This window comes from Eleutherodactylus coqui, chromosome 6, assembly GCF_035609145.1.
Source record: "Eleutherodactylus coqui strain aEleCoq1 chromosome 6, aEleCoq1.hap1, whole genome shotgun sequence".
NCBI classification, from domain to species: Eukaryota; Metazoa; Chordata; class Amphibia; order Anura; family Eleutherodactylidae; genus Eleutherodactylus; species Eleutherodactylus coqui.
Window position 1 is genome coordinate 60,239,211 of NC_089842.1, and position 17,951 is coordinate 60,257,161.

Here is a 17,951-nt window from a genome sequence, read left to right on the forward strand (position 1 = left end):
GTGCTATTTTTTTATGCACCTAAAAATCACTCATCTGAACGAATACATTGGATACCAATGCTTCAGTTGGTCGCCATTTTTGGATACAGCTGCAAAAGCTGTGTATATATGATCATGTGAATAAGGCCTAAAAGTGAGCCAACGGCTAAATATAATAACTCACTTTTTGTCCGCCGTTCATTTTAAAAATCACTGTTGGGTCATTCACTTATCATTCGGTTTAAACAGTGATCATTCATTTGTTCTCATTCACTTGGGCCAGGCTCATACAAGCGTGTCAGTGCAACGTATTCCACGCGTAATACGCTGTATCAATCTTCCACAGGTGGCCATGTTGCTGCTCACACAACTTGCACAACATACACGTGCAAGATAAACCGCGGCACGCTCTATCTTAGCGTGTATTACGCGTACAAACATACCAGGATAGTACATGACTGTGGGCGGCAAACACGCTCGTATGAAGTCACCCTAACTTCCTCTTTCAGTACACCCTAAGGCTGGGTTCACACGGGGCGGATTTGCCGTGGAAATTCCGTGCGGAATTTCGCTGCGGCAAATCCGCATGCGGTCGCTAATCCCGGGATTAGCCAGCCATGTGCACGAGATTTCTCAGAAATCTCGTCCACACTGGACGGCAAATCCGCTGCGGCTAAGCCAGCAGAAGCCGCTGCTGCGGCGCGGATTTGCCGAACGCAGCATGTCTATTTTTTTTTTTCCGCTGCGGCCGCGCTCTCCTTTATGGGAGCGCCGGCCGCAGCGGAAGAGCGAGCGGCCAGGCCGCTTCAAAGCGGCGGTTCTCCCGGTGGAAATGTCGCGGTTTTTGTGGCCTTATTGTTTCGAACCTAAGGAGCTATTAAAAAACAGAGATTATAAACCAGACTTCACCGTACTTGGAAGTGTTAAAGGAAAAGAAACCCGCTAATCGGCTTTCCAGCAAGTAAAGCTCGTTATTACTAAGCCCCCTGATTAAGCAGAAGGAGAAGTGCTCGGCTCTTCCTCATTACACTGCAAGGTGAGTCATGGCAGGCGGCACTGCTGGAACTACATATCTCTGGAACCACTGCTGCTTGACATCTACATTTCCGGATTGGCATCCAGCCGCATTACATCTGCTTGTACTACAAAGAAGATTGGACTTGTTCTAATCTCCGCTCACAATGACACAATGTACAGCATTGATGATCTCCATACTGTATGGTCATAGAGAAGGGGAAGTAATGTGCCAACTGCAAAAGTGCTGCTCTATGGTGCTGCTATGTGGAGTGGTGGTCAGCATAGGCTGTGGTTTCATTACATGATAGTAATGTATTGTATAGGCTGTTACTTAAAGTGGACTTAGCTCTCCTGAAATGTCTTTTTTATTAGATAAAATGATAATTCGGAGAAATGTTTCTTTAGAACTTTGCATAATGTTGTTCCTCTGCTATGCCTCCTGGAAATGTATGAATGAAGTGACAGTTGGATTGTTACCCTTCAACCTTCAATAGTATGTGCCTAGACAATGTAATACTGGACAGTGTCACAGTATATAAGGACAAGCTCCATTCCTCATACATTTCCAGGGGGTATAATAGAGGAGTTAGAGTCTTGTGACAGAACATATATACGGAAGGAAGGCAGGAGGTAGGGACTGTTGGGCACAGAATAGTGAGAGGTAGAAGACTTAGAATGCAACAGGCCAAGAAGATGAGTCCTGTGAGGAGCAGCAGACTGGATAACAACCAGCAGAGCACAACTGCAACATGTGGCATGCATATTGTGAAGGGGGCATTAAGGGGCATCATTGCGGTAGGGTGCACTGAGGGTGTATCATTACTTTGGTGGCATCATTGTTGCAGGCAGGGCAACACAAGATTAAGGATACGATGCAGCAGATGGAGTAACAAAAGTGTGCAATATTTATTAGAGAACGCAGAAATAAAGCAAACAATAGGATAGTAATAAGGAGTAAGCAACTGCATTATTACCTTCGATCATCGTGACACGATCCACTGTTAACTAGGATATAATAACTAGAGATGAGCGAGCAGCAAAATGCTGGGGGCCTCGTTTTTCGAGTCGAGCTTTTCGTAAAATTCGAGAGCTCTATTCGAGTATCGAACCCGATTGACTTCAATGGGAGACTCAAACACTTTTGAGTCTCCCACTCTCTCTCCCACTCTCTCTCTTCCACAAACTACCGTTGACGTGCGCAGCGTCGCAGCGGAGAGGGGTCAAATCTGACATGTCAGCGGCGGGGAGGGGCCAAAACTGGGGCGGGGTCGAACACAGCATGATGCTCGCTCGAGTGGCGAGCACCAACGAGTATGCTAATACTCGAACGAGCATCAAGCTCGGCAGAGTACGTTCGCTCAACTTTAATAATAACCCTTTCTGAGTAGTATCAATACCATCCTACTATTATTGGTACTAGCTCATAAAAATACAGATTATCAAATATAATACACAGTTTTCTATTATGGGTTAACAGTAGAGATGAGCGAACGTGTTCTTCCGAGCTTGATATTCGTGCGAATATTAGGGTGTTCGGTATGTTCGTTATCCGTAACGAACACCATGCGGTGTCCGGGTTACTTTAACTTTCTTCCCTGAGACGTTAGCGCTTTTTTTTGGCCAATATAAAGACAGGGAAGGCATTACAACTTCCCCCTGCAACGTTTAAGCCCTATACCACCCCCCTGCTGTGAGTGGCTGGGGAGATAAGGTGTCCGCCTGATATAAAAGTCTGCCCCTCCCGCGGTTCGCTATGGATGCATTCTATATGCGCTCAATGGGGCCAGTGGCAGCAGCGCTGACCCCATTGAGAACATATAGAAGACAAATCCTCCTTCTCTGGCACAGCTGTAACAGCTGTAGCAGAGAAGAACGATGTTTGCCCATTGAATTCAATGGAGCGGCAATACAGCATGTTCCACTGAATGCAATGGGCTGCCGGCGATCGCAGGATGAATGGTCGGAAAGGGGTTAAATATATAACCCCTTTCCTGCAATTCATCCAGAAATGTGTTACACTAAAAATATATACCGGCGTATAAGGCGACCGGGCGTATAAGACGACCCCCCAACTGTCACCTTATACGCCGGTAATACAGTGGAGCAAAGAATAAAAAGCATTACTTACGTTTTTAGATGATCTGCGGCGCTCCTGCAGGCTGTCACTCCCTCCTAATCCACGGCAGACAAGCTTTCTCTATGAAAGGCTTTAAATCCCTGCCTCCAGAAGCACACGTGCCTTCAGCCAATCACAGCCAATGACAATGATGTCATTGAATGGCTGTGATTGGCTGTGTTTCTGGAGGCGGGGATTTCAAGGCTTGAAATCCCCGCCTCCAGAAACACAGCCAATCACAGCCATTCAATGACATCATTGTCATTGGCTGTGATTGGCTGAAGGCACGTGTCTTTCTGGAGGCAGGGATTTAAAGCCTTTCATAGAGAAAGCTTGTCTGCCGTGGATTAGGAGGGAGTGACAGTCTGCAGGAGCGCCGCAGATCATCTAAAAACGTAAGTAATGATTTTTATTCTTTGCTCCACTGTATTACCGGCGTATAAGGTGACAGTTGGGGGGTCGTCTTATACGCCCGGTCGCCTTATACGCCGGTATATATTTTTAGTGTAACACATTTCTGGATGAATTGCAGGAAAGGGGTTATATATTTAACCCCTTTCCGACCATTCATCCTGCGATCGCGGGCAGCCCATTGCATTCAGTGGAACCTGCTGTATTGCCGCTCCATTGAATTCAATGGGCAAACATTGTTCTTCTCTGCTACAGCTGTTACAGCTGTGGCAGAGGAGAACGATCTTTATGCTGACAGTGGGGGGGGGGGGGGGGCACTCTTGCCGCTATTGTGGCTTAATAGTGGGACCTGTGAACTTGAGATGCAGCCCACCATGTAGCCCCTCGCCTGCCCTATCCGTCACTGTGTCATTCCCATCACTTTCTTGAATTGCCCAGATTTTCACACATGAAAACCTTAGCGAGCATCGGCGAAATACAAAAATGCTCTGGTCGCCCATTGACTTCAATGGGGTTCGTTGTTCGAAACGAACCCTCGAGCATCGCGGGAAGTTCGTTCCGAATAACGAACACCCGAACATTTTGGTGTTCGCTCATCTCTAGTTAACAGTTCTATTTCCCATTGCAAAATATCTCCGTCTGTGAATAAGGAACCTTTTGCAATGCCGAACATCTCTCACAGTTCAATCTGCTTAGAACAATCTGCATATGTGGCACAAGTCTCCTAGGTAATTGGTACATATCCTTCCTGTTGTGCACACCTATAGTCTATGCTGAGGCTGACCTCACTTACAGTTCGATGTATGGATGGTACAGTTTCAACCAACCCGAGCTCTCCTGAAGCATTACCCAGGGTGGGGAGCACTACTATTGACTTCTCCCACCATGTGGTTCTTGTTGCAGTCACTGCACTCGATTCACCCCTGTCCCGTGGAGTGATTGCTCCTCTGTCCCAGGCAGCTCCATCACCAATTTCTTCAGCCCCAATTCAGTGGTAGCTCTGCTCCTCCAGCCTTCCTTAAAGTCCCTGTGCAGCTTGCTATGCATCAAAAACTCCCCTTTTCATCAGCCAATCAACAAGCGTCCAGTGAGCATGCTCAATTCCACTGTGGGCAAATGTTGGTGCATGCAGTGATTTTGGTGCAACTCTCTAGCCAATTTCTATGGCAACATTAAACCTTTGGGGTAAGCTCCTTACATCATTGCTGCAATGAGGCACTAAGAGGACATTTATGTGAGGTGGAACAAAAGGGATCATCACTGTTCTTATGCAACACCATAGCATTACACAAAATCAAGGGTCTTTTCATGGAGTATGCTCTGTCCCCCAGAGCTGCTGTCTACTCTGGTTAATAGTCGAAAGTCCAAAACAGGAGACCTCTAGCTACTTACTGAGAAGCAATACTTACTCCAAAGTCCCTAATAAAATAGTTAAAAGTGAGTTATTTAAACCAAACAGCTCTGTTGACCCACAGGAACCTCAGAATGACAGCCATAATATCACCAAATTAACAGCCACAGTTCCTCCATAACGGAGCCAGTCCTACCACCCTTAGATTGACATTGACACTAAGGTAAAGTGCAGTGGAGTATACAGACACATAGCACTAAATAGCAGAAAGAGAATTTATATTACCCGCAGCACGGCAGTAAATATTTGCTGCAGATTTATTTGTAGATCGAGTGGAATAATAAGCCTTGCTGCATTAAAAAATGAATGATTCAAAGGCCGTATACCGTTTATCAACCATTTATTACTGCAGTGCATCTAGAGTTAACAATGAACCAGCTTTGCAAAAATATCTGAATATTTGGTATGTACAGTTGTTATTTTTGTGTCACAGTATGGTAGTAGTATTTAGTCCCTTTATGGTAGTAGTATTATTAGGTCCCTCTATGGTGGTATTATTTGGTCACTATCTATATATATAAAGCTGAAAGCCCTCACTGACTGACTGACTGACTGACTGACTCACTGACTGACTGACTCACTCACTGACTGACTGACTCACTCACTGACTGACTGACTGACTCACTCACTGACTGACTCGCCAAAAGTTCTCCAACTTCCCGATGTCGTAGAAACATGAATTTTGGCGCAAGCATAGATTATCTCCAAAATAGGAAAAGTAATTGGGTCCCAACTCGATTATTCAATTCTAGCGCAAAAGAATTGGCGTCAAAATTTAACGTACATAATCTAAATCTCTCAGTTCCCAATGTCATAGAAACTTAACATTTCGCACGGGCATTGATTATGTTATAAATAGGATAAGTTAATGGGTCCCAACATGATTATTCAATTCTATGCGCAAAAGAATTAGCGTCCAAATTTTACGTACGGAATCTAATTTTCTCACTTTCCGGTGTCATAGAAACTTGAAATTTGGCACGAGCATTGATTATGTCATAAATAGGAAAAGTTCATTGGTCCCAACTCCATTATTCAATTCTAGCGCAAAAGAATTGGCATCAAAATTTTACGTGCGGAATGTAATTTTTCCACTTTCTGGTGTCATAGAAACGTGAAATTTGGCAGGAGCATTGATTATGTCATCAATAGGAAAAGTTAATAGGTCGCAACTTGATTATTAAATTCTATGCGCAAAAGAATTAGCGTCCAAATTTTACGTGCGGAATGTAATTTCTTCACTTTCCGGTGTCATAGAAACGGGAAATTTGGCACGAACATTGATTATGTCATAAATAGGAAAAGCTAATGGGTCCCAACTCGATTATTCAATTCTAGCGCAAAAGAATTAGCGTCCAAATTTTACGTGCGGAATATAATTTTCTCACTTTCCGGTGTCATAGAAACGGGAAATTTGGCACGAGCATTGATTATGTCATAAATAGGAAAAGCTAATGGGTCCCAACTCCATTATTCAATGCTATGCGCAAAAGAATTAGCGTCCAAATTTTACGTGCGGAATGTAATTTTCTCACTTTCCGGTGTCATAGAAACGTGAAATTTGGCACGAGCATTGATTATGTCATAAATAGGAAAAGCTAATAGGTCCCAACTCGATTATTCAATTCTAGCGCAAAAGAATTGGCAGCGAAATTTTACGTGCGGCATGTAATTTTCTCACTTTTCGGTGTCATAGAAACGGGAAATTTGGCACAAGCATTGATTATGTCATAAATAGGAAAAGTTAATGGGTCCCAACTCCATTATTCAATTCTATGCGCAAAAGAATTAGCGTCCAAATTTTACGTGCAGAATGTAATTTCTTCACTTTCCGGTGTCATAGAAACGGGAAATTTGGCACGAACATTGATTATGTCATAGATAGGAAAAGCTAATGGGTCCCAACTCGATTATTCAATTCTATGCGCAAAATAATTAGCGTCCAAATTTTACGTGCGGAATATAATTTTCTCACTTTCCGGTGTCATAGAAACGGGAAATTTGGCACGAGCATTGATTATGTCATAAATAGGAAAAGCTAATGGGTCCCAACTCCATTATTCAATTCTATGCACAAAAGAATTAGCGTCCAAATTTTACGTGCGGAATGTAATTTTCTCACTTTCCGGTATCATAGAAACGGGAAATTTGGCACGAGCATTGATTATGTCATAAATAGGAAAAGCTAATGGGTCCCAACTCTATTATTCAATTCTATGCGCAAAAGAATTAGCGTCCAAATTTTAGGTACATAATCTAAATCTCTCACTTCCCAATGTCATAGAAACATGAAATTTGGCACAAGCATTGATTGTGTCATAAATATGAAAAGTTAATGGGTCCCAACTCGATTATTCAATTCTAGCGCAAAAGAATTAGTGTCCAAATTTTATGTATGTAATCTAATTCTCTCACTTCCTGATGTCATTTTATATAAAGGAAACGTCGCATGGTTACCTCCACGTGGTGTTTTCTGGGTAACGCAGAGAACTATGCAAAATGGTGAACATATCTTTTTCCTCAGTATCTCTACAGTATCTTCATTTTCCATGTGAACACCACATAAACACCAGTACCAAATTAACTCGGGCGAAGCCGGGTATATCAGCTAGTTACTGTATAAAGTTATTATTCTGAAATGGTATGATGCTAAGATTTAGTCACTATGTAGCAATACTATTCATCTACTGTATAGAGATATTATTTTGGCATGGCATGGCAGTAATATTTAGTCACTGTATGGGGGTGTTTCAGCACTTTATGGTGGCATTAATTAGTGTTGAGCAATTATTGTAATGTTCAGGTCCGAAGTTCCACACCCGAATTTAAAAAAATAATCGTGAATCGGAACAGCTGATTCCAACTTACATTAATATAATAGGGAATAAAAAGTGGCTTCACCGCCTCGTGGGCGTGGATGTGTGTCTTAGTTGTTAGCACTGTTGCTTTGTTAGCACTGCTACCACACTTGTCTGCCCTATGCCAGAGGAGGAGAAGAAAAACAGCAAGAATAAACACAAAGAGAACATAAAAAGTCCACGCAGATGTCGTCCTTGGTCAGTTTTGAGCATTTCACTTCAGTGCTGCAAGGCAACAGTGCTAACCACTGAGTCACCATGCTTGGCCTTACAGGAGAAGATAAACTCAAAGAAAGAAGTCCATGCAGAATTGAACTTAGAACCCCAGCTCTAACTAACCCCAGTGTTAATGACTGGGCCACGATGCTTGCTCTTCCTTCTTCTCCTTCTTCCTCTTCCTCCTAAAGAGAGGGAGAAGAAGAAGTAAGTGAAGAATAATGAGAATAATGAAAAGGAGAAAAAAAAGTAGAAGGAGGAGGGGAAAGATAAGATGGCAACAAAGAAGAATAAGATCTTCTCCTTCATATTTTTCTTTTTCTTCTCCGGAGAAGAAGCAGCAGAAGGAGGAAGAAGTAAGAAGCTTGTTGGCTCCATGACTAGCACTGTTCCTTTGTAGCATTCAGATTCTAAGTTCACATCTGATTATGGTCAACATCTGTATGGAGCTTGTATGTTCTCTTTGTGCTTCTTCGTCTTCATCTTCTTTCCTCTCTTGTAGTGAAGAAGCACACCTTTTTGCTACTTTCCACATCTTTTCTCTTTAAGTGTGGCCTTTAATTTGCCCAGCAAGTGACAATACTATTCAAATGAATCATAGTGTTGTAACCAAGTTTCATCAACAGTCACCAGTCATTCCAAAAAATTAGCACGAGATTCCTCAAAATTCTTCAAAATCACCTTAGAAGGGTTCACTTGTGTGTTTTTGGTCAGCAGTCAAACATTTTGGCACCTACTTGGCAGAAAGCAATTGTTCATGAATTATACTCCAAACATGACCTGTGAATATCTGCAGTTTCTCAGATATTACCGTATATTTCTGACTCAAAGATGCACTGCTGTTACTACTAATGGCACTATTACGACTGGGGGCACCGTTACCACTAGGGACCACTATTACTACTGGAACCACTTGGGGCCACTATTATTACTGGGACTACTGTGGGCCACTTCTTACTACTGGGACCACTATTACTTGAAACAGGCTGAACTAGATGGACATTGTTTTCTTTCAGCCAAACATACTTTGCTACTGGGACCACTGGGAACCACTACGACTGCTGCAGGCCACTATAACTACTTGAGGGCCATGATTTCTAATGAAGACACTGAAAGGGGGCATGATTACTATAGGGGCCGCTGCAGCTATCCAAGTCCACTTGAAACTAAACCCTCCACTTCTTTACCCGACCAGGGAAGTTTTAATTAGTATTACATATTTTTATCCTTTTTTTATATTGGCTAAACCTGGGTGTATCAAAATAATGTTAATCTCAGTGAGATTCGCTTATCTTCTAACAACACGTTCAACAATTTAAAGTGTTGACATTGTGATGGGTCTCCCAGCTCTCAGGTGGAAAAATCACCCCGCTGAAAGATGGCACACCATTACTTCACAGCTAAGTATTACGGGCACTGGTCACCCACTGCTTCCATCCTGCACTGCGGAAGTTTTATTCCGCACAAACAGGAACTTCATGATGCCTCGCAGTTCAGTGATGGAGAACTCCACATTTTTCTCTGGCATGCTTCTTTTTGTAATGTAAAAAAGGACAAACTAGTGTTACTATCCTAAAAATTGGCCAGTAGGCCTATAAAAGAACACACTTTAGAGCAATCGATCAATGAGTAGAACAGGTTGCCACGGGAGGTGGTGAGTTCTCTTTCAATGGAATTGTTCAAACAGAGGCTGGACAAATATCTGTCTGGGATGATTTAGTGAATCCTGCACTGAGCAGGGGGTTGGACCCGATGACTGTGGAGGTCCCTTCCAACTCTACCATTCTATGACTCTATGCAATAATGGCAACATTTTGCATACATTTCTCATCAAACCTCCACCCCCCCCCCCTTCTCCCTCCCGCATATAGTGTAATTCGGCATACCATCCTTTTCCCACGGTAACATCAGAGTTCTTGCATTTTATCTTGGATGTTACCATTGTTCTCATTGCTTCAACCATAGTCAGTGTTTGTCCGCTGTTGACATACGCTTCAGGTCTGAGAGTGAATGGTTAAATGTGTATTAACAAGCTGGCACAGATAGATATGGCGGTTGCTACATAACTCTACAGTAGACTTTTTGTTCTCTCAATAGATGAATCACTTACACAACTTGGCATTTACCTTATCACTTGTCTTACCCTAAACAGCTGGAGTAGAGATGACTGATACAGAACCCTTAAAGGCATCGAAGATGGAAACATCCACAGTTCAGCAGAAGCCACCCCACATCGCGGACAAGAAGCCGGAAGAGCCACGGGGATCGGGGCCTTTCTTTTACATTGGTGGCAGCAATGGGGCACAAATGTAAGTAACTTACTATGACTTCCATTTATTCATAGTGTCTGAAAAAATATGCTTGTAGCTGAGGAATAGCCATAGGCATTCAAAGGTAAGAGGTATTATTGTGTCTCTGCATGGTGGTATTAATTCACTGTATGATATTAATGGGTCACTTGATGGAGGTATTAGGCCTAGGGATGAGTGAGTATACTCACTAAGGCACTACTCGCTCGAGTAATGTGCCTTAGCCGAGTATCTCCACGCCCGTCCCGAAAGATTCGGGTGCCGCCGCGGGGCGGGGAGCTGCGGGGGAGAGCGCGGAGGAATGGAGGGGAGATCTCTCTCTCCCTCTCTCCAGCCCTCTCTGCCCCGCTCCCTGCCGCAACTCACCTGTCAGCTGCGGCGGCCCCCGAATCTTTAGGGACGAGCAGGGAGATACTCGGCTAAGGCACATTACTCGAGCGAGTAGTGCCTTAGCGAGTATACTCGTTCATCCCTAATTAGGCCACATTCAGTGAGAGTTACACTTGAGTTTCTCAGGTGCAATTCCTATTTGACCACACACAGACGCATGTCCATGTGCTGTCTGAGCAGCAGGGGGCAGTATACATTACATGTCCATAATTGCAATTGTTTTTTTTTTACACAGACCATCAGTCCATGAAAAAACAAAATCGTTTGTCTACATTGTCCCATTGATTTTTAATGGGCCCGAGTTTACTCAGTTACAAACCTGGCTGATAAAACTTGTCCGTGTGAATGGGCCCTTAGTCAGTGATGTGGAGCTCCCGGTATTTGAGCAGATACATCTGTAGCAGAAAATAGCAATAGTGATGCAAAGGTAAAGGTGTTGTTTGGTCTCTGGATGGAGGTATGTGATCACCGTAGGGGTGGTATTAATTGGTAGCCGGACTGACGGGTTGTACAAGATCATCAGTCCTCCGGCTATTACTATAATACGCTGCAAACCTAGAAAGTAAACTGATGAAAACTTTTAACAGTATTTCATTCCAAATATCATTTTTTCGTAAAAATGCATGGATTTGGAGAGAAATAAGCCCACAAAGGTGTCCACAGCTTTTAATATAAAGCACTAGTAACTTTTTTCCCTCTCCAATTATATCCACTGCGGCATGTCCCTATCTGCAGTGTTCTACCTAATCCTGCTGGATCATGAATAGAATGCCAGAAAGACATAACAGATTGAACTATTGTGACACGCAGGCAACAGAAAGGAGGGATAATAAAACAATGCTCATGTACTGTACATGCCATTCAATGTACACCTATATATAATGTAAGGACCTCTACTTGATGGCACCTATGGAAAGTAAGCATCTGTAGACAAGTGACATATGGCGAAGCAGCTACATTACCAAATCCTTTTTTACATGTGTCTGAGCCAGTGTCGGTCTGTAAGGACAATATAGTGAGTCATTATTCCTACCACATGCTGCAAATTCTTCTACAACATGACTATTCTCAGCTGTGCCTAAAATTAGTATGTTTCATCCAAAATGCCTGGCGTTAATGCTCTGTAAATGGAAGTGAGGGGTGACCTTTCAACATACCGAACAATTGACATTAAAAGGGTTGTTAAAGAACAATAATGATACAGTAGGTCGCTGAGGGTCAATACAGTATAAAGGTAGATTTTTGTAGAAGTGCCTGCTAGGAACAGCTTTTGATTAATATTCAGTTGGGGTCTGAGGGGGTGTTACTGTTTCTCTTGTGGAGAGTGCAACGAGGTCAAAGGGAGGCTTAAAAGCCATGAAGTGCTCTCTGGGAAAAGGTATGCAAATGGAAAGGTATAAAAATGCCTCCACAGTGCCATCTGCTGGAAGGTTTATAACATAGAGGGTTATTCAAAAAGAAGGAGCAGATTTGGAGGTTACATTACAAACTCCAAAAACAGGTACACAATAAACACGTCACTGAAAAGAGGAAGGTTCAATGTTTTTTATGACATAGCTGTAAGTTCCATTTTCTGCCACATGGCAGCGCTGCTTCTTGTTGTTCATAGTTTTAGGAAAATGGCGACACCACAGGAGAAATCACTTTGTATGCTTGAGGCTACTTTCACACGGGCGATCTTCTTGCGATGCAACAGTGCTACAAATCGCTTGTATGTGAAGCCCATGGTTTCCAGTAGATTCCTTTACATTAGCAATGTTTTGTAGGTTGCTACATTAAGAGAACAGAAAATCGCGGCATGCTTTATATAGCCACGATTTGCGATGTTTTGTAGCCCCTGCTTCCCTATGGAGCCTTCCTTTATGTTGCATCGCATGAAATCGCGTTTTTGTGTGGTGTGATGCAAATTTTACAGTAGGAAGTCCTACAGTTTTGTCCCTAAAATAAGCCCTAGCTGCATAAAAAAAACCAAAAAAATATATATATTACCTAACAGATGCTGTCCGCTTGTTCTGCCGCACTTCTCCTTCCAAAGCTCCAGCACACTTGTTTGCAGTCTTTAATTGCCAATTCCTGGTTAGGGGGTTCATAAATCCCGCCTCCAGAAAGCACTAGCTCTGATTGGCACCCGGGCTTGGCTGCTCGGCCAATCACTGCAGCGCTCGATGAACCATTCACAGCCATCGCATTGAATGGCTGTGATTCGTTCATCGAGCACTGCAGTGTTTGGATGAGCCATAGCACTCGAGAACCAATCAGAGCAGTGCTTCCTGGAGGCAGGATTTTTGAACCCCCTGACCAGGAAGTGGTGGCTGAAGACTGCAAACAAGTGCCGCGGAAATGTCGGAAGAGAAGTGCAGTGGAGCGGACAGTCCCTGTAAGGTAATGTATTGTTTTTTTGTTTTCTTTTAATGCAGTTAGGCCTTATTTTACAGATAGGGCTTATATTTCAAGCCCCCTCAAAAATGATGGCAAACGAGCACTACAAAGTCATGTGACTTTGTAGCGCCACAAAATTGTGATATCGCTGCGACAAAACGCAGCGATATCACACAAAACACAGCTTTTGATAACACTGCAATTTTCTTGCGGCGATATTGCTGTTGCCTGTGTGAAATAGGCCTGAGTTTGCTAAGTGCGAATCCATTGTGCAAGTGAATTCTGGCGTCAATGTCAAAAATAGTCGCCTTATCACGAGCAAATTTAAAAATGGCACAGAATATTTGTTAAACTTGGATGCATATGGAGACAGAAAAGTATCAGTCTCTCTCACACCTCAGAGATCATAAAAGTTTGAATGAGACACCCTGCGCTGCAATGTGGCAGAAAATGGAATTTATTGGTACGTCATAATAAACTTTGAGCCTTCTTCTTCCTTAGTGATGTAAGAATTGTGTAGCTGTCTTTGTAGTTTGTTTGTGGTACATGCCCAAATCTGTTCCTTCATGAATTACCCCGTATATGTCATTGTCCGACCTTTTAACAGGCTTTATGATATGACTAGGGATTAGAGATGAGCGAGCATACTCGATAAGGCAAACTACTCGAGCGAGTAGTGCCTTATTCGAGTACCTGCCCGCTCGTCTCTAAAGATTCGGGTGCCGGCAGGGGACGGGGAGCGGCGGGGGAGAGTGGGGAGGAACGGAGGGGAGATCCCTCTCTCCCCCTCTCCCCATCCCCCGCTCCCCCCTGCTCACCGCTGTAACTCACCTGTCACCCGCACCGGCAGCCGAATCTTTAAAGACGAGCGGGCAGGTACTCGAATAAGGCACTACTCGCTCGAGTAGTTTGCCTTATCGAGTATGCTCGCTCATCTCTACTAGGGATGTATGCCAAACTAGAATCTTCGCCAGAAGAAAAAGATGGTTTTATTGAGTCTTGACGCCACCGGAAGCTAGGGGTTTGCCAGAGCTTGGATGCAGGAACGCCCCTGTCACACCCCTAGCTCCCGATAGGCTGAGTTCTGTAAGGTTCTAGCACCACTGTGTGTAGAGCAGCAGCAGCAGTGGGGAAGCGCTGGGCCATACTATCCTGCTGCCGCTGCTGCCTTACCATGCAGCGGACGTCCTGCTGCCGCTGCTCTGGACAGAAGGGAGATGGACAGTGGGTAACAGCAGCAGCAGTGGGGAAACGCCGGACTCCACTCTCCTGCCGCCGTTGCCTCACCATACACTGGACGTCCTGCCGCCTCTGCCGCCATATGGGAGAGAGGTAGACACGGGTAATAAACCTTACAGCGGGTAGCTTTGTACAGCAGCAGTGGGGAGCTTAAATCCGGCCTGGGAGACTGACACCACCACCGGGAGGACAACTGTGGGCCGGGAGCAGGGTCCCAAGTATTTCAACTGGCCTGCCACGACGACCTGCTACAGTGACACCACCAGCGAGGAGGGGCGGGAGAAATACACTGCCCTGCCAGGACCTGCAGGGAAGCCATCTCTGCAGCCAATGAAGTACAGAGGGCGCCACCGGGCTGTCACTGTTGTCTCCAGCAAGACTTCCTAGTGGCGTCAAGGTACAATAATAACAAAAAAGATACCCATGTGCAAACAACGGTTTCAAGACTCTTGCCCCTCATCAGTGCCAATTAGGGTTCTGGGGTGGTTGGCTGGGTGAGAGACCATAGATGCGGGTCTTGAGGGGGGGGCACTATTTCTCCTTGTGGAGAACATCAAAAGGTTGCGTGGAGTCTTATGTCCTTATGTGTAAAACCCCCCAAGGCCTTGTTCACATGGCCTTTGGAACCATCAGATCCACATTGGATTTTTCCAACATGGATTTGCCATGGAGATCTATAAGCGGATTTAGCCTCAGTTCATGTGACCAATCCCCATGTAGTGCCCAATGTGGCTTCCATGCTGAGCACTGACATGTCAATTTTTTTTCTGCAACGCAGATTTCAATGTCCGCAGACAGAGAAATTCACACTGTATGAACTACTATGCGGATTTCCGTAGCATTCCTCATATTGGGCAGATTTTACAGCAGAATCTGCACTAAAAACTGAAACTAATCCAGTGTGGATGTAGCCTTAGGCTTCCTTCACACATACTTTTCTTTTCTTGCAGATGTGTTGGGCTTTTACCATATTACACACATGTTTTTCAAAATTGTTTTTTGTGGTGTCTATTTTTTTGGTCACACATTTTTTACTTGTATTTTTTAGTTTTTTTTAATGGGAAAACAATTGAAAAAAAGATTGGTGCTACCTCTTGCTGCTTTCCTCACTGTTGATTGACAATAGCCTATGTACACCATATACAGTGACTGCCTACACTCAAATGTGAGTAGGACGAAGGAGGTGCATTGACGTCTATTGCATGTACAGTATGTTCATTTGCTATTTTCATGGTTGTAGGTCAAGGGCTTGCATAATGTTTTCTGCTGACCTGTACGGTAACTTTTGTTGAAGTCCAACCATATAGCATACAGTGCTGCAGTGTATAAATAACCATGCAGTGCCTTATTATAATAGTGCTTTACAATAACCAATCAATGCTGCTTCTCAATTCCTATTACGATTTTTGATGGTTGCAAGTCTCAGGTAATGGGCCACCTGTAGCGCCCCTTGAGCAAGTGAAGCTGATGCACCCTGTGGGAACTGCACAGGTCCTCCTGGATCCCTAAGGCTGGCCCCATTGGAGGACCTCATGCTATCACATGCCTAGTATTTCCTTTATTGTAGCTCACTCTTATCTACATGTCTAATACTGATATGTTTTATACTTTCAGCCTGTGATCATTTTATATATTATGATCGAAAATGATATGTTTTAGATTTCATTTTTTGCTCTATTAGTTTTGGGACTAACAAAAAATACTTTTTGTGTGAATTCTTGAGCACTAGGACCCACAAATGAGCATCAGAATTCATTGTTTTAGTAACCTGTATGACAGATTGCTGTGGACAGTTCTATTCTCTAAATATAATAGATCTGTCCACATATTCATTTGACATGTCATATTTGCTTAACTTGAATCACATTTGCAACAAACACACTTTATTAGGTAACTGTCTTTGTGTCAAAGTCTCCCAACAGTAAGACATGCAATAAAATGACAAAGGACAAACAAAAACTGTAAGTGAATGTAGGACGCCCTCTGCTTGTAGAACAAGGACATTAGTACATCAGTTCTCACTAAAAGAGCAGTAGTAGACCCAAGGACCTGCTCACAAATTTGATGCACTTGTTGGGTGTAGGTTATTTCCAGTGGAGGCTTGTATGAGAGTGATGAACCCCCCATCGGTTGAGAAGGTCTGATGAAGTTTTATTTATGCTTTTACTTTGCATGAAAACTCTAAAATGTTTATTGCATAGGTTGTGCGAATGGGGCCTGTCCTAGTAGTAATAAGTGCAATGGCTGTCAAGTGGCTTAGTTAGACCATGTCCTAACCAATATGGTGCTAGGGAGTAATGGAGCGATAGGGCACATTGGTGAAGAATAAGATGGTGGCATAAGTGCAATGGCTTGAACATGCTGCATGTTTGTGCCTAGTCTGCTTTATATAGAGGGGTAGTTGCACGCCATAACGTGTGTCGCGTTGTTGCAAGTGTTGAATTCATAAGGCAGTGTGCAGTTGCAAGATGAGACGAGCTAGGAGTGATCCAATTACCCAGGAGGGTTTGCTGATTGCTGGAGTCATCGTGGGCATGCATCTTGCCTTTGGGATAGCAGGTACAAGAGAGAGAGAGTCAAGGCATTATAGGTGTGAGACAGTTTAGAGGTCAAATATATTTGGACTGGGACTGGAACTGGAGGGTCTAAGACAATGGGGACGAAGTGGGCCACCAGCTAGACACTAGAAGCTAGGCATAGCTGAAGAGAAAAAAACTTTATTGAGGCCGACACCAAGAAGCCAACTGGACTGTACAACCTGTGTAAACATCTTGAAGTATAACTAAACTTTTAAAAAATGCCTGACATGTCAGATGTTTTGATAGGTGGGGGTCCGGATGCTGAGGCCCCCACCGATTACTAGAATGAGTGGGCAAGCAGCTCTACGGAGCCCGTAACAAAAAGAGTCAAATGGGCACAGATGAGTGCTTCTGCCTGTTAATTTTAGTATTTGGTGGGATGTTAGCACTAGAACCCCCACCGATCAAAGCAGTTTAGATTTAAAGAAGTTTAGTTATACTTCAGGTGGTTCACTTCAGCGGTCACTAGTTTATGGTGTCTGGTTGGTGACCCACTTTATCTCCACTGGCTCAGACCCGCATCCCCCAGTCCCAGTTACAGTCCAAATATATTTCACCTTTAAACTGTTTCATACCCACACTGTCTTGGCTCTCTCTCTCGTACACCTTCTATCCCAAAGGCAAGACGCATGCCCACGATGACTCCAGCAATCAGCCAATCCTCCTGGGTAATTGGATCACTCCTAGCTCATCTTGTCTTGGTACACTTTACATGATTCTCCTGCTAAAGAAAAAGGTCATTGTCTTGCATGGAACTTTGTACTAAGACTATATTAAAGTGGCAAAGTATTAGGCCGGGCTCATACAAATGCGGATTCCAATTGCGGAACCTGCGATCAGCGTCCACTCGTTGGATCCATGGCAAAACACAGGCATTGAAAAGCATGTACGTTTGCTTTTTTGTTCACAATCACGGATACGAGTTGCACGAAGAGAAGAAAAATCACAGCATGCTCTATTTTGCAAAGAGCTCTCCTCGGATGGCCTCCATTAAATTCAACAGAGGCCGTCTGACCTGCAGCCCATACGCAATTAGCATGGACTGTG

At 43.8% G+C, this 17,951-nt stretch overlaps 1 protein-coding gene across 1 annotated transcript in view; it reads left to right on the forward strand.

Annotated features, from left to right (window-relative positions):
- The window catches only part of TTLL10 (tubulin tyrosine ligase like 10), an 83,370-nt gene that overhangs the window by 19,712 nt on the left and 45,707 nt on the right, over window positions 1-17,951 (forward strand). Inside the window, exon 3 of the mRNA XM_066606902.1 lies at window positions 10,161-10,317. Within this exon, the coding sequence (XP_066462999.1) occupies window positions 10,161-10,317 (157 nt within the window). The remainder of the gene's footprint in view (window positions 1-10,160; window positions 10,318-17,951) is intronic.